Source organism: Aquila chrysaetos, chromosome 1, assembly GCF_900496995.4.
Source record: "Aquila chrysaetos chrysaetos chromosome 1, bAquChr1.4, whole genome shotgun sequence".
Lineage (NCBI taxonomy): Eukaryota > Metazoa > Chordata > Aves > Accipitriformes > Accipitridae > Aquila > Aquila chrysaetos.
The window spans coordinates 1,149,016-1,170,501 of record NC_044004.1 but is presented as its reverse complement, the minus strand read 5'-3'; the positions used below and the strand labels follow the sequence as shown (position 1 = coordinate 1,170,501).

At 45.0% G+C, this 21,486-nt stretch overlaps 1 protein-coding gene across 8 annotated transcripts in view; it reads left to right on the top strand.

Annotated features, from left to right (window-relative positions):
* The window catches only part of EXOC6B (exocyst complex component 6B), a 310,232-nt gene that overhangs the window by 234,308 nt on the left and 54,438 nt on the right, over positions 1 to 21,486 (top strand). For all 8 annotated transcript variants that reach the window (XM_030017657.1, XM_030017649.1, XM_030017629.1 and 5 more), the window contains one exon: positions 1,390 to 1,463. In XM_030017657.1, the coding sequence (XP_029873517.1) occupies positions 1,390 to 1,463 (74 nt within the window). The remainder of the gene's footprint in view (positions 1 to 1,389; positions 1,464 to 21,486) is intronic.

Below are 21,486 nucleotides of genomic sequence, written 5' to 3'. Positions count from 1 at the left end.
ATCAGGCATGAAATGACTCTGCTTAGTGTTTAAGGACAGGACAGCCTTTGTCCTTTAGTACCTCTGTGCAGTCGTAGAGACAGAAGGCAAAATTCTCCTTCCTTACTGCTGAGCCATCCTTAGTCCTCAGCTTTGTGGAGCTGCAGGAGCTGTTTTGAGGGTTCCTGTATGGTAAAAACCAGAATATTTCGGCAATAATGGGCCATATATAACTTAAAAATCTGTATGTTGGTGTATATTTTCTCTCCTTTCTTCCTTTCTGCCATCACGCTCGATTGCATCTCAAGAAAACATTTCGTTCCAGCGTGCAGGATCTTCAGTGTCTGCAGGAGCAACAAAATTCAGCCGAAGGCAGAAGCTCCCTCTTGAGTCTTTCATGATGTTGAGTTGTGGCTTCACATTCAGGTCCCCTCGGTGATGAAAAGTTGCACGGAGAGTGGAGATAAAGCCGTTACTTCTGTAACTAAAGAGGGTGAAAATTAAGTGAAGTTGGGCAAAATCAACCTCAGGCGTATCTTCAAAAGACACACTTGAATATGTGCAGTTGTTGGCTTCATGAGCGCTACCAATTAAAAGCTGTTAAATGGCATGGAAGAGCTAAGGTCTTCTAACGTGGATTTGTTCAAGTACCCCTCAGTGGTTTTAGACTTGGTTTAAATAATGGATTAGAAGAAAAATAAATGACTTAAGTATGACATTTTGGCCAGATTACACTGGAAGGAGGTAAATGTGGCCTTGTAAATATTCTCTTCGCTTTAGAAGCCAATGTTATTCACTTGTCAGATGTCTTCATCCAACATAAATAAATATGCCACATAATGGCCGCGATTCTTCCCATTTGGGGTGACTGTACACTGGCAATAGCGCACCGTACCAGATAATGCAAATAATCTGCTGCCGAATAATTAATGATGCGGCTGGGCATATTTTTTTGATGAATGCTTATGGAGCCTGGTGACAGGCGTGAAATTAGAAAATTCCTTCAGCGCCCTAAAATATAAATAGCTTTCGGAACTGAAAAGAGTTTCACAGCTGAAGATTTTATTGTGTTGAGAGGAAAAACTTTTCCACCCCCATCCCCCCCTTTCTTCTCGGCGAGTTGTTTGTCCATTCACAAAACAAATACTCTGAAGCCCAGTACGGCTCATGGGAATAAATTTCAGGTCGAATTAGTACAGTTTCCTTGCTGTCAGGACGGTGGAATTAATGGTGTTTTGATGACACGAATTTTGAAGGGCGAACAAAGACGCTGAAGGGAGGGAGACATGACTCCTTAGAAGCGCGGTCCTCCTCTCCCCCAGCCTCTCTTGTCTTCCCTGTCATCCGTCTGCCAATCTCCCTGTCCATGGTTAGTTAAAGGCGCTTTTTATCCTCTTTTCTTTCCCACAGAGTTTGCCAGATCCGGCCCAGTGCCTGGGTTCCAAGGGGACACGCTGCAGTTGGCCTTCATCGACTTGAGACAAGTAAGTCTTTGTGTTTTTGTTTTTTGTTTTTCTTTTAAGATGTGTGACTGAAGACCATCAGGTCTTAAGGAAAGGGAGAGGAGGGGAAACGGCGTCGGTGATTTACGCCAGAGACCTATATTTCCCCCCTCCTCCTCCTCCCTGTGCTCCAAGCCACCTCCTTATTGAGCGCTCTGGGGTCCTGGAGATGGTGGAGGTGAAAAGGGCTGGTGGTACGGGGGTGAGAAAGAAAGCCATGCCTGACCCTGGCCGATGGGGTCCATTGTGCTCCCGTTGGCTTCTGCAGACGCGGCAAAAAGATAACTCGGCGACTCTCCCGGCTGACGCCAAGCAGGTGGTGCTAACAGAGAGAGCAGTGATGCAGAGACCGCCCGCCTCGAGGACTTTTGTTCACAGATAATGCCCACAGAGGCGTTTTGCGAGGGCGAAGGAATTTGCATTCGGGCTTGTGTGGGGAGGGTATGCCTGTGTGCGCGCGCGTTTGTGTCCGTCTTTGGCTCGGCAACCCCCACTCCCCGGTCCCCTCTTCCGCAGATGGTCCTCAGCCATGAATGACAAAGTGGCTGTTGGGGAAGATGATTGGGGAAGGCTCCACCCATCGGTGCCCACCTCTCGAGGGGGCCCCGTTAGAGCCAAGTTGACCATAGCAGGTACTGAGGCATTTGTGGGGCTTGGCAAGCCAATTTAGGGAAAAGGGCCATTCTAGCGAGTCATTTGTTTGGGGTAGAAATGGGCATTATTGATATACTAGGCTGCGGGGGAAACGTGAGGTGGTCCTGTCATCTCTTGGCACTGAAGATGGATGGGTTGGATAGAAAGTCTGAATGAAGTAAGACTCAATGACTGATGCTTCTCTCCTATTAAAACAATCTTTTTTTGTCTGTTAAACCCCCCTGGCTTTGTCCTTCCTGCCATCATGATGCAGTGCCTCTTGTTTTCAGGGTTGACGTAGTTTGCATTCTGAAAACTTTCGGGTGCCGAGGGTATTTCTTAAATCTGCATAATCCCTTGTATCGATGATCTCCTTACCACTGGGACTCTGATGCATGCTGGAGCTGCTTTTAACCCGTAAGGGTTTGAGAACTTCTCTGAATCCAATTGATGCGCAGGGAGCAATCTGTCATCCCATGACATTTCTGCGGAGCAGCAATAAGTTTAATAACGTCGAGATGCCGTGCGTTCGCGTTTCGGACTTGGGCCTGCCAGTAACTGCCAGATTTGTTTGCAAAATGGTCAAAATAGCTACATGGGAAAGGTGTGTGTTATCACTGCTATGCGTTGACACTTTTATCTTCATTAGCTTCTTGGCACTTTATTGACTGCAGTACGCAATGCGCTCGCAACCTCCTGGGTATAAGGAAATGTGGAGGCTTTGGTCCTTTTCCAAGCACGAAGACATGAATGCAGGGATTTTGAAGAGGAAAGCTGTGGCTGTTTGAAGAATGAAATGCCTTAAAAATGCTCGGTGAGGTTCAGCTGCTCTGAGCCAGTGCATTAGCAGTGAAATGTTTGTACAGTTCATAAGTGCAAAACACAGCCAAATGAATTCAGCTCGGGTGAGGAGAAAGCTGAACAGTAGCCCTCTACAATTCTTCCTGCTCTGTCAAATGGTCGTCATTGTACACGGCATTTTATTCTTTGTTTTGGAAGGTAGTCCCAACTTTTTTTCTCGCATTTAAAAATAATAGCTTTTCTGAATGTTGCGAGGAGAAAGGGGAGATGCTCTGGCCTGTTGAGCTTCAGGTGAGGACAGGCAGTCCTAGATCTTCTGGATAACAGGGGTGCTTGTTGGTGCCAAGTATTGTACAGATAATGGACAATGTCTCATCGTTCCAAGTAGGGAAGAATCCACCTATCACTTACTGAGATTATTGAGATTAGGTTTATTGAGATTAGCAATAACGTGCAGAGATAGTTCCCAGCTCCCTTAATCCTGTCGATGACCTAATCCCATTACATGTAACGTGTCACCAAACTCCATCTGTGTGAAGCTCCGTTGGCTGCTCAGGGGCCATCACAGCTCCAACACTCCCACCACCGTGGTGCTTCTTGTTGGACTGCAGCTCCAGCTGCAGGGCCTGGGAGCAGGGGATAGCTGCAAGGGTGGATGGATGAAGGTAGAGCAAAGAGAGGTCTTTAATTTGTTCTTCAACTTGATTTTAATTTGTTCTTTTTGGACATTGCATTCTTTCTCTTTTAAGCCACTAAATGTTAACACAATATTGACTTAAAGCTATGAACGGGGAGAAAGATACCACCTGAAAGTGTTTGTGTTTCTGGCTGTTTTCCTTTGCCCGGGAAGGAATGCCGGTGTAGCCGGAATGCCGGTGAAAGGGTGTTTCCAACCTGAAATCCAGACAGGCTTCTCAAAATGTTGAAAGTAATTTCAGGTTTATGTTTCAGATTGGTTTATACTTACCTGGAGCTGTCCTGTCAGTTAGTGTGGCTTTGCACAAGCAGGCAGAAGCAGTCTGGCTTGATTATGTAGGGAGCAAAAATGACTGGGCAAAAAATGCGCAAGTAAGTAGGGAGATTAAAGAGATTTCCCCCTCCCTTCCCAATATATTTCAGTACTAGCTGTTACAGAGCAATTGTAGATGAGAGAAAATTTTGAAAGTAATGTGGGATGATTAAGTTTAAGGGAATGACCAAAACTAATTCATAGCACAATGAATTATAAAATGGTAGAAAAATGTAGTGATTTGCTTTGTGTCTTGAATACAGATCCTTGTAGTGGAAAGTAAGCCCTATAAAAATGTTGTTCTCTAGGAGCATGAGAGTTCCTCATTGTTCAGTGCAGCAGACTCAAGTGTAAGATCCCTCTGTACAATGACAGCCTGATTTTCCCCTTGAGCTCAAGCAAATTGGGAGCAATTCCATCACCGTACGGTAAAGAGGAAGAGTCAAGCCCAGAGAATCAAAATTGCTATTCTGAGCAGACAGTAATTTAAAAAGGGACTTTTCTTCCCATCCTGGGACAATTCTAAACCCATAAATGCCTTTAATGAAGTGATAAAGTAAACCAAGTCGCATCTCAAATCCTTCTGTGAGAGCCCTTTTATAACAAGGGTCTGACAGCAGTACTCAAATATTTAAGGCTTTACAAGGAAGCAATAGTTACTTTTTCCCCTTAAAGTTTAAACTTTGCTCTTAACGCACTCAGTGCTATACGTTAGAAATCTGAAATAAATTTAGTTCCATAAATAACCTTGCTAAAATATGAAAGGTGCCTAAATAATTTAGTCTTCTGTATCTTTCTTTAAAAAGTGACTTAGGCGCTTCTGTCCAAATACCATTCAATGTCCAAATAGCACTGAAGATCTCCAGGAGCTTTCAAATCAGCCCCAAGCCTGCACATGCAATAAGTTCACTGTTCTCTCCGCAGCTTCTGGCCAGCTGGAAATGTTTTAGCTTTTCATTTTCATGGGTTTATTATAAGAAAGTTAGTTGAAGAGGAAGGTTTTATGTTTGTCTGTGAAGTCGCTGCAATCCACAGCCATGCTGATCTCTCCTAGAAGCCAGATCGACACTCGTGGCTGCCCGCCAAGGAAAATCTGTCTCCAGCACTCAAAGAATTTCATTCTGGGCTCTAGCAAGGGAACGTACTCGATGGATTAGAGCTCCTTACTCTAGGCCTCTCCGTCTGTCCAGTGAATTATAAATTCTGTGTGTTGAATTTCCTCTGCAAGTGCAAACTTCAGCATCGAGGGAGATTTAGAGAAAGGCAGGCAGGAGCCCATCTTGTTGGAGGCACTTGGACATACAAGGGATGAGAACAGGGAAGTTCCACTTTTCTGCTCTATCATTTTTCTGGTTTACTTTACGGTTGTAACTTGACAGTGGTTATGAATTTGAGCATTAGCTCTTCAAACCCCATCAGCGAGGTTAAGACAGGCAAGTGATATCACTGGGTGTGGAACAGCTCTTCTGCTTACCGCTCGTGCAATAGCAAACATTTTGTGCGTCTTTTTACTGTGTTTGAAAGCCAGTTGTGGTTATTGTGGGTTTGTGTTGGATGCCAGCCAGGTGGGTAATGAGAGGTCTCCCTCTGATGCATTAATTTTTCCCTATTACCTCTGATAGAGGTGCTTAATAAAAGAGTGTTCCCCTCAGGAACACAATTCCCTTCCATCCCTGCTCTGTGCCCTGTTCTTCCCTTCATACAGGTTTCCTCTCTCTCTGCATTGTTTGCATAGTTACTGGAGAGTTGGGTTTAGGTTTTTTTTCCATTTAGAAGACATGAAATACAAAGTTAGGCAGGAGCTTTTAGCTGTATGAAGCGTGCAGTTTTTCTATCTTTGTGTCCATCTTAATTTCCCCCAATGACTTCTGAACCTTCTGGCCCATTTTGGCCATATTTGGTGGGTGGGCTTCAAAGGTATAACAGCCCTACACATTTTTCTGAAAATATGAACCGAGATAGAGGAGAAAAGCTGCAGTGTGAACTCATCCCTTAGGCTCAACTTTGAGAGAGATCCAGGGGGAAACCTGGATTTCTCGGTTCTGTGCTTGGTTTTAAGGAACCACCTGCTCCCTTGTAGGGAACAGCAAACGGTGAGGTTACGTTGAGAGATACAGTAATACTGGCATTTGTGGATATCCAGCTTAGCTTCTTATCAAAACATCAGATGCTAAATAAGGTTTTTAAAAGTCCATCTGACCTGCTTTAAAGGGACTTGGAGGCTTGGACTTGTGCAAGGTGAGCCTGTATCAAGTGAGATGTAGCCCTGTCTCCTACTGCTACCATGTGGTCCAGGGCTTCCGTAGCCTGCCCTGGGCATGGTGGCCGAGGGGAAGCCCTCGCAAATTTGGGCTGAAGGGCCAAGGCCCGTGGGTCTGCACCTTGACATGACACTGCAAGGCTCTGGTCACCTCTCTACTCTGTCACCTGAGGCAGTTCGATGGTAGGAAGGTGCAGACAGTCCCTCCAAGAGCTCCGAGGCAGCATCCAGGACATCAGGCATTTTTGTTACCACCAGGCAGGAAGCCCTGCGTTGGTTTTTTTAACTTGTTTTTATATTTTGCAGTTAAATGTGGTTTCCCTGCAAAGTCTAATGAGATATCTGAGGAACAGTGTGAAAACAAGATGTTGGGTGAGCCTCGGAGCCAGTCCTGTGTCTGCTGAGAGAGGGACTGCCAGTGCCATGAGTGTGCAGTGGCGGGGAGAGAGGCTTGTTAGATGTGAAACTGGTTTGGCTTATTTTTCCCCACTTGTTTTTCTGGTAGATGCAACAGAAGTTGAAAATCATATTAGAGGGACGATCAATTAAGTTAACTATCTCGGCGAGATGTCTCCTCTTTACATGTACTTGCTTGCATCTTTGAAGCACAGGTTTCTGTCGTAAGAGAAGTTGCAGACAGAGTAGCTGCCGTGTTAATCCTTGGATGCAGTAAGGCAGAGATGAAAAGGTGACTCACGGGTTTCAGCTCATCTGCTTCCTTGCCAGTTGCTATTTTCTATCTCCGAATTGCTCTGTAGACTGCCATGCCCCTGGCCCAATACCTTGCCTGTCTTCAGCCTCGCAGCTCGGCTGGTTCTCCCAAACGCCCGTTGCACTGCTCTGGCCAAAGGCGGCAGCATGGGGGATCTACACGCTTTTTTTTTTTTTTTGAGAATCACTCTCATACGTTTTGGTTTCTGGTCATCTTTAGTGTTTAATGCCTTTTGCAAGGGGACTTTTACCATACGAAGACAACATTTCCATTTTACATCTCACTTAACTTACATTCTCTCCTCTCCTTTTAACTGCATCCCTTTACTCCTGTGTTTACCCTGTATTCTGGCCTTGCTTAATAGTGCTTGCTTTAATTATTTAACCGTTGCTATGTGGCCTCTGCCACAATCTCCTCTCCAGCTCAGCGATCTGAAGCCCTTCGCTGGCTCTTGAGAGCGGTCCTGCATGCCCTGCCCACAGCTGCTTCCCAAGCGGTGTCAAGCAAAATGTTGAATTCTATTAATCTTTCATTGCAAATGTCATCTTCTTGTGCACTAAGGAAACAAGAGGTGTGAAGACACATGTTCCAGTTGCAGCCTTAATTCTTAATTACCCAGTAATGATGGGTTTGAGCTAGTCTTATCATTACCCTTAAATATAGGGTTTTGCTGTTAAGATCGTATCTCCAGGCTGTTAATTACTTTTGTTGCTCCCCTCCGAGTTCCTTCCACTGATTGGTATCTTTTGGATAATGCATCCACCATTATTAATCACATTCATTATGGTAGTGCCTACAGGCCAACTAATAACTGCCCATTTTGCTGGGTCTTGTGCAAACATGAAGACCTGAAGAGTCTAAACAGATGATGGAGACCAGAAAAGGCAGGCCAAATGGGTCTGACTTGCAGCCGAACACATTACTGCCAATTAAATGGTGTTTTGTTTCCTAACACCCGTGAATGTGATAGATGCTTTTCTAGGCATCCAGAAGCTATAGCCACATCAGCTTCCCAGAAGTGGGGATATTATCGCCTTCATCCTCTGTCACACCTCTCTACTTCCATAGACCCAAATTACGCTGGTTTTTCTAAATGCCAGATTGCCTGGGGAAACCAATTTCAAAGCTGTAGTCTGGTGTTAATTTATGGTGGACCTCAGTGGTGTCTGGGCCACTCCAGCATCATGCTGAGTTTCCTCTCAAAAGTTATCTGCATGGGGTAATACAATAATTTTGTTAACAGAAAAAAAGACTTGTACATTAGCTTTCTCTCTCAAGAAGTGCCTGGATTTGTTTTCTAAATCCATATTTGGAATGAAATTACCTTTGAAAATGTTTGCTGTAATCACTTGGTGGAAAATAACAGTTTGTGTAAAGTCAGAGATTTAAGGCCCATTTAAAACCTTATGAATTTCATGTACTCGTATTGTATGAGTCATCTACTTTTTGGAACGTGGAGCTGGCCATAGCCTTCAGTTCAGGTTAGAAGCCTGCTACAGTGAGAACACGGTACCCATTTCACCTGGGAACAAGGTGTGCCCAAGGCCCTCAACATCTGAAGATCACATGAGGATGTGGGACCTATTTCCATGTCACCCCTTGGGCTTCAAATGCCTTTTAGATTTCCATTAGTCAAGGTATTTAGGTGTCTTGATCCATCTGTCTCCCACCTCATGTCTCCCTAGGAAACTTGGAAGAAATAGAAAGATAAGATGGAGGGAATGACTTTAAAAAAAAACCCAGCCAAAATTAACAAAGAAAACCCCACTGATGTTTAACAAGGGGCCTTTTTGCCTTATTTCATGCTCTTAATATCACCTGATCCTTCTGCCTTGAGGTTAGCACCATCCATTTTAACCCCTGTTAGTAACATCAGAGCAAGGTGCTTTTACTTTGCTGGAAATCATTTGGACCTTGATTAAAAGCTGTCTCAGAACAGTTATGACACATCTAAGTAGCAAGAGATGGTTTGCAAGCTGTGTTGGAACCTCCTAAAGGTCAGGCTGGACTCCAGTGCATGGGTGTCCATGCTCTTCCAGGCATCCCACACCTCCGGTGGTGCTCAACCTACCCAGGGTACTCATCGGGAAGGGTGCTCCATGTTGGAGACCCATCATGGATGACAAATAGAGGCATTTTTTCTCCACTCCGATGCATCTTTATGTGAATGCCCATGGAATTGTGCTCAGACACGGATTGTTGGGCAGACATTGCCCAGGGAGCCGTGCAGGAATCCCCTGGTCTGCGGCTAACCCAGTGCACCAGGAAGGACATTCTAGGGTCTTGGCCAAACCACTGTGTTTCTTGCTTGTTAGGCTCAGGGTAAATTTTTTTTTTTAGTGCCCCAAACCCAACAGTGTTTGAAAAGGGCACATTAAGTAGTTTATTTATTTTTAAATCAGTGTTAACTGTCTGACTCACAAAGGAAGGATGCTTCAAAGTTTGTGCTGAAAATCCAAGCTGCTGCTCGCTGTGCTCTGCAGAAAGTGGATGGGAGAGGGAAAGGCACATAAAGGCATGAGCTCAGAGCAGATTTAGAGCCTTAACTCTGATTTTTCTTGCTTTGGTGGGTTTAAGCTAGTCTTAGTGTTACTTTAAACACAGCCTTTTGTAGTTCAATTATATTAAAATCACACCGATCCCTAGTCTGTTCAGCTGCTGGGACTCGGTCAGAATCCATCACTCTTGATCCAGGAAGGATGTATTGGCATGGTGAGGAATTAAAAGTGCCTGGATGCACCCTGGAGCCTTCAAACAAAAAAAATCAAGAGTGCAAACATATTCTGTTAGCACTTCTTTTACATGGAGAGGGCTGCCTGGGTTTCTTTCGTTAGGGCATGGCAATGGAAATTGTGGAGACTGTCGACACTTTACAGACTGGAACAATAAAAACAAACAAACAGTCAAATCCTCTTTCATTGGGAGATTTTTGGGCTAGACAAAAGAAAAAAAGGGAGGAAATGAGGAATTTGAAAGCAACAAATAGACTTTTCTACCTCGTGGTTGGGTGTTAAATTCCTCGAGACGTCATGTAAACAGTGTGCGGGGCTTGTTTGGATGTTGAAATCAGAAGATGGTGGGGTGGGAGATACTTGTTCTCAAATTAGTTGGTGCTTTAGGCTGACCCTTGGGGTTTGCTCAGGAACAACTGGCCTTTTCGCACTGTGGCCACCCCCAGGTCTGGGGTTTGGTCCCATACACCCCACGCCGCTGTGTCCGTCTGCTGAAGTTAACACAGAAGTTACATTTTTCTTTCCAAGGCTGCGTGCTGATGGATCATGCGATCACTTATTATTCCTTTCTCTTGTTTTCATGTATAGTTTATGGTAAAACAAGCAGTGCAGCCTCTCAGATGGGACTCCATGAAGAACCTCAGCAAAAGGGGACCTTGCACTGGAACGGGAACATGTTTTAGTTGGGTTTTATTCCTCTAAGACTCAACTGTAGAGCCTGCCTCCTCCTGAGCACCCTCAGCTCTGGCTGTTCGTGGTCCATCCACCCCGGAGCAGGTTGCTGTTACTTCAGGCGTCTGCCGCGGGGCATGAACAGCAGGAGCTGGTCCGTGCTGGTGGGAGGAGAGATCTCCTCCCCGCTGTGCCCTCTAATTGCAGGAGGCTGTGAGACAGTCATCCGAGCAGGGAAACGGACACCGCTGGAGTTATAAGGCCCACTTTCACCTTTAACCTGCTGATTGAGGCAGGATTGATGGGGAATAGAGAGGGCCAGAGGTGGTTGCCCTTCACCTCAACATCCCCGCCTGTGAAACCAAATCCACTCCAACGATCTGTGTGTGCTCGGGAGCTGTCACTCTCCGGCTGGCGAGGAAGAGCCGTCCATAAAGAAGCCTTTATGGAAATGCCTTTCATGACATCCTAGCTTCACCTTGTGAAACGTGGGGTTTTTTTTCCCCGAGTGCTCCTGTTGCTGCTGTGAAAGTGAAGAGTCGGTCGGCTCAGCTGCTGGGTCTCCCTGGAGCGCGTCAGCTGGACCTCGGTGGGTGGTAAAGTCAGTTTTGCAGAGCAGTCTTGTCTTTGAAGCCGTAGGGAAACAGTATCCTGATGCATCCGTGTAATTCCTCTCCTTGGGATTTCTCAAGTGCAGCTGGATCGCTGGGTTGTCATTTCAGAGCAAGGAAACGTTAGCTCTTGGAAAGCCTATTGTGATATTTTGCCAGTCAAGCAGTCAACTTTCTGAAATAACACATGCACATCAAAAAGCCACCAGTGGTGTGATGAACATCTGGGGAAAGTACGCAGGGCAGGACCGCTGGTGCTTTTATCCATCAAGGTGACTTCAATTGCAAGGCAGTTGTTTGAGAAGCCTTCAGTACCCCGCATCCCTTGGGAATGAGCTATTAATTGCCTCTTAGACAACCGGTCCCAGAGCTGTCTGTTGTCAGACTCTCCCATTGATTTTTTTCCATTTGATTTAAAGAGTGCATGTATCGACTAGCATTTATGTAGTGCCGTACACGTGGATTAAGAGGTTTATAAATGTGATCAGGTTTTTGACGAAAGGCAGGTGACTGATGTGTAAGAGCCCTAAGAAGACAGAGGAGAGGGAACTTGACCTCGTCATGCTTCAAGCTGAAGCAGTGGAGAGCGGGTGCAGGAATGACAGCGGTACTGGAGCTTTCGAAGAAACCAGCAGAGAGGAGATGTGTCCTCCAAATAAATTGAGAGTCAAGATCGCAGGATTGTGTTTTAAGATGAGTTTAATATTATATTTCAGCCAACGATTCCTTCGTGAAGCTCAGTCATTTGAGGTTAATGTGCTGCGCATCTCGCACAAAAGCATCGGTCCTTCACAGTTGTCATTTTTATTGATGAATTGACAGCAAGGTGGCACTATATAGCAAGGAACATTACAGTATGATTTATTTCAACTTTGCTATTAGTTCTCCCCCATCCCATGATAAAAATAGTAATTTGCATTCCTATAAGTTCTGTTGATTCCAGGGCATATGTGTTTGTTTTTAAACTCAATGCAATAGTTGTTGCTGTTAGATGTCTAAATGGGTTATTTTCTAGGTTGGTTCTATTAGGAGAGTTTACAGACTGATCTGGTGATAGTGGGAAGTTTTGTGCTCTTGCTCTAAATTGGTGCTTCAGTGTTAAAGTGCAGTTTTCCTCTAGAAAAGAAGGGGAGTGGTACAGGTGTCTAAATGTGGATGTCTGCTGCTGTCGTAGAAGCCTGGAGGTATCCTAGATGTCCACAAGAGACAGGTAGATAGGACACAGGCATTCAAGAGACCTGTGCTTTGCTGGAGTAGCAGCTGGTACATGCCATTAGGTGCCTAAAATGGCATCAGATACCTCTCTTTAGGACCTGAACTGCTTTGTGTGACTGATAGTTGGTTTATTAGATGTATGTCAACATCTGTTGTAGTGACAAAATCGTGCTTTGAGGTAACAGCTCTGCTGCTAGTAGAAGTAGTGGAAGATGAGGTGGGTTTTGTTCTAGCCCATGGCCAGTCGTGTTCCAGGTGTATGTGCTAATGCAGTTTCAGGTTCTATTCTTAAATGTACCTATGCAATTTCAAGGAGCCAGGAGTTGGGAACATGGTCTCCAAAGTGTTAAAGTGAACAAACCAGAAATATCCTTGGTTGACTTTCTAGCTTTCAGGTTGACTTTGCATTCCTGCCCATTAGTAAAATGAACACTCAATCCTAGAAACCTAACAAACGTCACCAAAGCACCAGGGATTTAACAAGCATTAGAAATCCAGTATGCAATTTTGACTAAATATTAGAATAAGTACCCTTATTATTACCTATTTTTATATGTATCCAAAACAATGTGTGACTTCCAAGGTGGTATGTGAGATCAGCAGAGTGCTAAGAGGGCTCTGTGTGCTACAATATATAGGGAGGAAGGGAGCAATTAGGCTAATGGTCTTTAATTGATAAAGATCAAGGTGGTTTGACCACCAGTGCAGAGGAGTGGCAGTTTTCTGCTGTGGGGTTTGTTGGAGGAATTGGCTGAAGGTGAAACCAGTGTAACACACACAGATTTTGCACCTGGACCTAAAAGCAGGTATGAAGACTGAACAAAGTGAGGACAGGTTTCTTCTGGACCAGGAGGACCTCCTGAACTTTCAGGACTGTCCAGGCAATGCAGAGGAGAGTAAAGGATGGCGAGAGGAACAGTACAGCTGTGTGTGTGGCAATGGAAGTGGCCCACCGAGAAGTTTCTGCTTTGCAGGAGACTGTTGATTGTGCTCTTTAACAGTTCACAGTGCATCACAAGTTGCTTGCAGTAATGCCTGAGATGAGGTGAAGCCAAGTGGTTGAACTCCATTTTCCTGGCTCAGCCCTTTCTCCAGTGAGAGAGGTTGACGTATCTCCAAGGATTATTGAGGTTCCAACTGAGATGAGCTTTTCTCTGGCAATGGTTGTGGCATCCCTAAGGCTTCTGATGCGTCCAAGCAGAAAATGTGCATCTCACTTGGCTCAGTTCAGGTTAAGCAATGGAAGAACCACGAAGCCTTCTCCTCCACCTCCCACTCCCTTTGAATTGCTAATGGCAAGATGCGAACGCCTTTCAGACCACGTATCTACAAAGCCTTCTGCAGGACACCCTTCCAACGCACGGAGAGAGGGTGCCTGATGCCCCTCTTGTCAAAAAAACATGTGTTTTGTAATGGCTTTGAACCTTTGACTCTTTCACAGCGAAAAGCAGAAACGTCTGGCTGCTTCCCGCAGGGGTAAGGAGTGGGGTGGTTTCCACCGTGGGCTACGTCTTCCTGTGCTTGCAGACAGGTCCACCCCAAAAGTGGGGGAAGGGAGGCATATGACTCCAGACAGTGTTTATTATATTTAACTGTAATCCGTTCATTTAGTGCCTGTTATTACTGGATGCTTTGACACGTTCTTAGACACCCTGTCTGCCTTGGTGGGGCTGTTGCGAGATGCCAGACAGGTTTCTGCTGCAAAGACCCATCACCAGCTTACGGTGTGTTTTCACATGGTTCTCTTGGATAATCCCTCACTCTTTCTAATAAATCTAACAAACCACACAAAATGCAGCATTTATTCAGGTCATGTGCTCATGCATATTAATCTCTCCAGCCGGCTTCTCCTTCATTCATTTAAATTCTCCTTCTCTATCAGGCCCCGCCGAAGGCGGTTCCCTGGGGGATGTATTTCGTGTAACAGCTAGCTGGCGTCAAGTCTCGTGGATCGATACTGTGCATGCTTTCAGCGTTTAAATTACCACCATGGTCTGTTGGTCTTGGCTTAGGCAAAAGAATCCCGGTGATGAAATGACACTCGATCTGGAGTTTGCCAGATAGTGTAAACAAGCACATTAGTTGGACCGGATAGGCATGATAATTGCAGAGTGAGGCTGTTGCTTGAATGGATCCATTAAAGCCGGCTTCAGGGAGCTGCATCATCCTTATAGATTGCTGCAAAGAAAGGACCAAAAGAAAATAGTTGTGGCTGGAGGATTTTGCTGCAGAAGAGTCAAGCACCAAATTTATTCTTAATTCTTTGTTGCTGAGCTCGTGTCGCTTGCTTGGTGCGATTTGGGATGTTGGATCGCTTGGGGATCCTCTTCTTTTGTGCTTTCTGCTGTAGGAGAGCTGTGGTTAAATGGGGTTATGTAGCTGTTGCTATTGAGCAACCGCACGCTGCAGAAAATGGGTAAAGTTTTACATCCTTCTATTCCAGGCCTCAAGTCCCTCATTGATCCTATCGGAGAGGAGAAGCATCCACCTTCTTCCTTCTCCAGAACAGTTCTGACTGTTTGCAGAGGGTGGGGGTGAACTTTTTACTTGCTTTAAGAATTTTCATGCTTTGGAGCCAAGTGAGTACCAGAAATACTGCAATTTGGAGGGGAGAGCTGTGGGAAAAGCAGCGCATGGCATGGATTTGGAAAGGTCTGCCAGAGGAGTGATGGGGAGATCCTGATGTTTGTTCCCTGATACCCACTCACGTTGGTTGAGAAACAGCTCTGTCATGGGGAAGAAGGTTTTCAGGAGATGTTTGAGTTATTTTGACTGAAGTTCGAGAATTCAGCTGTAAGAATGTATTCACAGTTTTAAGAGCTGCGGACCAGCTCTGACATACAAAAAAAAATAAATACTCTAATACTAGATGTTAGCTGGCCCAACTTTGTTGACCCAACTTGTGCTTACTGGGTAATCTGTTGGGATGGTGACGGTTGGATTCTGTGCGTCACCAAGTGCCTTCATCTTGCTTGAGCAAATCCTGAGTTCATTAAATCGGGTAATTTAGCTCTGTGACTTGGTTCTTGTCTTTTTTGATTAATCGTTCAGCTGTGGTGGTTGGCCAGTCAAAAGTTTGGGCTGTGGCTTGGTTTAATCAGATGTAGACGTTGCCGAGCTTTCATTTCTGGTGCATAGTTGGAAGTTTTGTGTCATTTTGCATGAGACCTCTTGTGAGCAGCAGATTTGTTTAATTTCTGTGATTTTTTTTTTTTTAATTTTATTTTTTTTTTTATTTGTAGCTTCCCATGAACTGTCTGGTTCTGTCTCCTCTGGTGGGTACTGGGCTGGGTGGGGCTGGGAGTTCCTGGGATTGGAAATGCAGGTTGTCCTGGGTGGATGCATGTGTCTTTGAATTTAATTTAAAGCGTGTGTATGTTTTGAGCATGGGCTGGAGCACCCTGATATGCTGAATATCATAAAAAAAAAAAAAAAAGTCTGGCGTTTGTATTACGCAGTGTCAGACAGACAGACAGAGAAGGAGCAATATAGGTGTGTACCACGCTGAGACTCACTTGGCATCTCCCCATCCTCCTGTTCACAGCAGTCCCATCTGCCCAAGTGGAAGAGTAAATACTCCTCCAATCTAATCACGTTAAATGTTCCAGAGTGTAATACCTTAATTTGGTTGCTGACATGAGGGCTGATGGGGAAATGATGTGGTAATCAGGAATGACAGCAATGGTAGATAGGAATCTTTTGTTTCAAAGATTAAGGGAACCTGAGTAGATAGTCTTGTCGGGTGTGTCCCGTAACCAGAAATAGTCCTCACACGCTGACTCAGAGCACAAAGGCACTCATGAAAGTTGAGTCTTTCTGCAAATGGCTTGACTTGCTCTCATCTAAACCTCTGGAAGATCCAGTCCAAGGTCAGAGACATCTGCGGTTGTACGCAATGATCTTAAAGGTCTTTTCCAACCTGAATGATTCCATGATTTTGATTCTATGTGGTATTAAGTTGTTGTGAGTGCACTATAAAGAAAAAAGCAACAAAAAAATATAATGCATCTTTTCTTCTTTTTTGTGGCAACTTGGAACCAAAGCGTACAAAGTCTGTTATTGCTCTGCTCCCCTTAATGTTTAAAATCTGGACGGGGGAGGGAATCCTCCCTGGAATGCACACCCTATGCGGAATTGCTTTTCAAAAGTGTTTGAAAACAATCGCTTCTGCAGGAGTAGGAGCTAATTTGAACAGCCAGTTCTGTCCTTGAGATGTACATTCCAGGGTGCCAGAGGAAAATAGCAGGCTGGAATTTGCTTCATGTTTGAGGTTAGTTTGAAAGGAGTCCGGTGCTTTTATTGAGAGTGGTTTTATATAGCAGCTCTCAGTGGAAACAGTTTGTCTTTTATATTTTTAGGTTAAGGGATTTCTTTAAGGTCAACCTGAGTTCACACAATTTTCTCTTCTGCCTTGATGGAGGTAGGCATTATTATTTGAAATGACTGGGGTCCAAACTTGCTGTATAACCTCTTGGGCACGTTATTCTATATGGTTGTGGAAGCAGGTTGATGAAATGAATGTGCACATGTCATTTCCCAGTATGTGGAAAAATGCTGCTTCCATTTTATCCCCTCGAACGGGTGGAAGTTTTCTGTGAGCATCACCTCGTGTCCCAGATGCTCGTTGCCTTGAAGAGGAACGTTGCTCATGGACTTAATTGCAGATTTTGTAATTTAGGGCATTTAATTATCCCTCTGCCTTTCAGCCTTGCAGCTTTCTCCAAAGGGCTCTTAATAGAAGGCAGAGGACGCCTCCAGCACAAATTTATCTCCAGTAGCATATTTTTCCTATAGATTATCCTTCAATATACATGACGAGAATATTCTGCTCTCATAAAGAGATAGTACAGCATGTGTGAGGCTGTATGCATAAATATATATGAAGTTCCAAAGTTTTCCAAGAGGAAAAGGTGATGTAATGGACTGTGGAAATAATATTTTTTTATTCTTTCTCTCATCCGATCACACTTAACGATATAAATAGTGGAAAAAGGCATAAACCCATTGAAATGTAAACCACTCCGGTAAAGCTCCCCCATCGCTGCGTGCTGGGTTCAGGCAGCAGGCGGCATCCATCGGTGGTTTCCAGCACATTAGCGGCAACGTGTGGAGCCATCTGTCACGGCTTGGAGGTGTCGAACCGATTCAGCAGTTCATTAGGCAAGGCCAGAAGAAAAAAATAGTCTAGAAAATCAGCGTATAGACGTGAGAAGGGGAGACTGAAGAGCTGGAGAAAGCACGTTCCGTGCAATGCTGTAATTTACTGGGTCGTTTGCCATCGCACCCTGTTGGGGGGTCAGGACAGCTCGTTTACCAGCTGTGCAAAGGGATTTGGAGTCTTCCGCAGTAGATCAAGGCATGGTCAACAGCAGCACCAGTGCTTTGATGGGTGGCACCTGTGCTCTCCAAAACCACCCTCAGACATGTCCCAGCACCATGCTTGGGAGGTGCCATCCTGGTGGACACCTCTCAGCTTGGATTAAGTTCAAACGAGAGCTCCAGATCATGGTGTTTGCTGTTTTCAGAGCTGAGTTTCAGTTTTAAACGATTTCTTCTAACAGAGTTGTTTGCCAGTTGGGTGAGTTGAAAGAACAAACGCCTGCTTTGGTCTCTGCAGCTGCCGAGGTGGCACCTGGCTGCTCATGGTGCAGCATCTGCAGCGCAGGTCTGCTCTGTGGGAACCTGCGCTCAGCCCTCCTCCACGGACCCTCTGGAGGTGTTTGCAGAAGGAGTTTCTAAGCCTGAGCTGTCAAGCCATCCGTGGCCACTTACAGAACAGCAGGGCTTCGTTGGTTTGCTTTTTCCAGCAGCCTTACTCTGGCTGGTGTGCAGGATCTGGTCTTTATCTTTCCACCTTTTCATTCCCTGTTGGAAGCTGGGCATTGCCTTGGTAATGGTGGGTACAGCTGGCCAAGCAGCTACATGCAGCATATGCAGGACTTTGTTTTTAGGGCAGCTGAAGCTCTGCCTTCATCTTCTTGCCTTGTTATTAAATCGTTTTTAAAGAAGTCCAACTCTGGATAATGCAAGCTTTTTGTTTCTGTTTGGTCCTTGCATTGTCTGAATGGATTTCTTCTCTTCTGGTATGTTCAAAGACCAACTTCTGTATCTTCATAGGCTGCATTGCCACAGTGACTACAGGGGTAGCAACGTGAACTGGGAATGTTTTGGCTTAATTCTCTCGTTTCTCCTCCTCAACCTGTCTGTTTGCAGGTCTGTGTCTCAGCTCTAATGCTTCACTTACCGCTTAGCTGCACTCAGGCACCCAACAGCGTGCTTGAAGGGAAACCTCATGCTCTGCAGTTACACTGGGATTTGAGATGTACTTGTTTGACTCAAATTATCGACTGACACTGTATTGATTGGCTTTATTTCTAAGTGGGCATCACACAGATGCGGTACCTACCAATTTACTGTACAAGCTGTGTTTTGTTTTGAACATGCGAGTTCCATCAGGGAATACCTTTCTGTGCATTTGGAAACTGTGAAGCAAGTCCAACCATTGTAAAATGTGTGGGAATAATGTCAGTTTTTGCTTTCTCTGAAGTAGCCTAGTCTGTACACAACTTGCAGACCTTATCCACAAGCGAGGGATGGACAAGGAAGGGGAAGAAGATTCCTGCATGGGTTTTGTTTCTTGGCGCCTCACGTTCAGGTGAAGAGCAAGGGGAAACTTTGATTTCTCCTGCCCCTATGGGGTGGGGGGATTCCCACCTGTGCCAGCTGGAGCACGGAGCTTAGGGCGATGGGATGTTCAAGTTGCAGGTCTGAACGGAGGAGCGCAGTGAGTTAATGCAGAAACTGAGTCTTGAATTAAAGCTTTGGGGGTGCTGACGTCCCATTAAAGGCCAATTTGAAGGACGCGTGCAAAGTGTTTGTACAGCCATTCTACAAGGCAAAAACCGTTTAGATACAGTGCCAAGGTTGGAAAGCTAATTTTTATTTTTCTATTGGATCTGTTTGCAGAGTTTACATAATTTAGTATGGTTAAATAAGCACTTTAATACTCTTTTAATCAGAATCTAAGACCTCCTCCAGCAGTGGAAGGTGCATGAGAGACCCCAGCAAGGGCACTGCAGCCCCAAGCAGGAGCAGTGTGTTCCCTTTTAGCTGTTTTCTGTGGAACAGATGGAAGTGCAGGTTTCTTCAGAAATTTCTTCAGAAATCCATTTCTGAAGGTTTTCTCATCTCTGGGGAAGCCTGGATGTGGTGACAGCAAGCAAGATTGATGGTAGACTTGGAGTCTTTGCTTAAAGATGGAGAGCCTGAATAGACAACCCAGTTGGATATTTTTCAAATGAAGCCATGGCACGTTTGCTTAAGTCTTGGGCAGGATCTGGCCCTTACAGAGTAATTAAGTTCTTGGTGGCTTCTCACAGCTACGTTTAGCTACACTTAACAGGAAAGTTGCCGTGCTAGTCGGGAGCGCTGGTATATTCTCCCCATTCTAGGCAGATTCTGATACCTTTCTGCATGCAGACATATACCTCTGTATATACATATTTGCTCTTGTTTTGTCTTTTTTATCACTCTCTTCCCCACAAAGATCTCCTTTGTTTACTCTGTCCTTCTCATACACATTTTGTTCCTTCCCATTTGTTTTCCTTGGTGTTTCCTGAAAAACGGTAAGGAAACAGATTCAGACATTCAATGAGCTGTCTTAAGGTAGGATATTTAAAATAACTCTTATTTCTTTGGAAAAAAATACTCCAGAACTTGACCATGTAGTGCAGAAGAGTATTGGCTAGAAGGGACCCTTGGGTGTCTCTGCCCCAACCTCTACTATCCAGAGCAGGGCTCATACCAAACGTAGACCAGGTTGGTCAAGACCTTGTCCAGAGGCTCTCCAACCTCTTTGGACCCTTTTCCCACTGGGAAATGTTTGGGTTTTTTCCTTGTATGCCATTGTGATTTCTCTTGTTGCAACCTGTGCCGCTGTTTCTCGTCCTCTTGCTGGTCACTTCAAGAAGGCTCTGGTTCTTTTTTCTCTGTAGCTGCCTTTTAGGTTGGTAGGTACTAAAATTATTAACCTCATAACCCTCAGCTTTTAGTTTGGGACCAGTGTAGTCCTGAAAATATAAATGCTTTTAAAAAATATTTTTTTATTTATTTTTACTTTAAATGAAACTAGTGGAAAGTTGAAAGAATTAGAGAACTCTTTGTGGGAGGAAACCACCCGCCCAGATGTCACAGAAGAATGGGATTCATCTGCCCTTCGCTTTCTGGGTCATTTTGAGGGTTATCGTCGGCTTTGATTTAAAAAGATTTGGGAAATCATTGCAGCCCTGCTGGCTGGCCAACCTTTTCCTTCTTGGCCTGAGTATTGCGGTGTTTCAGGATGAACCTCCACCTGGTTTACAGGTCCAAAAACCTTGAAAAGTAAATTATCAGTGTTTCTGATAATTACTTCTCTAAAGCAGAGACTGCCTATATCCCAGCATCCCATCACTCCTCTTCCTTGGAGGTTCCCGAAACTCTGAACTCAGCCCCGGCAGCCCCGCTGGGATGAAAACTGAATCATGGCGCAGGAAAGTCCCGCCGTTCGATTCACAGGAGTTGTTCACACGAGCAAAGTGCTGGCCCAAAGGCTTTGCCAAAGCCACTAATAGGATCCAGGCTTCTTGGGTCGGGGACAGAGTCGGTGGGGACCAGCGCGGAGCGGTGCACCGGGGCTGCAGCTCTGCACCCCGCGCTGGCTGTCGCGAGGTCTTGGCCGGAGTCCCCGTGCCTCAGTTTCCTCCTCTCCTCCATGAAAAGCTTTGATATATGTGGATATTGAGAAAAAGCCAAGTAGTAATAGGAAAAAATGAGGTTTTTTTTTTTCCTTTTCTTGCAGGGAAACTGTCTTCTTGCAAACTCCTATGGGGCCTGAAGCTCCTCTTCTAAAACTTACTTTAAAATTTAGGGTAGAAGAGGGTCATTTTAGCTGTTTATGGTCAACAGCTAACAGTCAGTCTTGCCCCAGAAGTGTGATAGGTGGTTTGCAAAGAGTAGCAAAGACATGATTATTGCTCCTGTCGTCCTAGTCCAAATGGAAAACACGCAGGCGGTGGCCGGAGGCTGGAGCTGACAATGAGCTGAGTGATCGACCCCGAAACTGAGCACAGACCTCGTTAAAGCCATCCCTTTTATTTGGATTTTTATTCATGTATTTTCCACTGTCTTCTTGAGCAGCATTTTGTGCAAGTTATTGAAACTGTTTGTGGCTAGCACTGCAACTAATGAGCCGGCTGCATCCAGCATTACAGAAACTTGTCAAAACACTCAAGTACAACCAACTCCAGCTCCCTCTTCTCAAAATTCATGGGAGCTCTGTGTATGGATGTCACAGACTGTAGCAGCTACAATAACCTACAAATG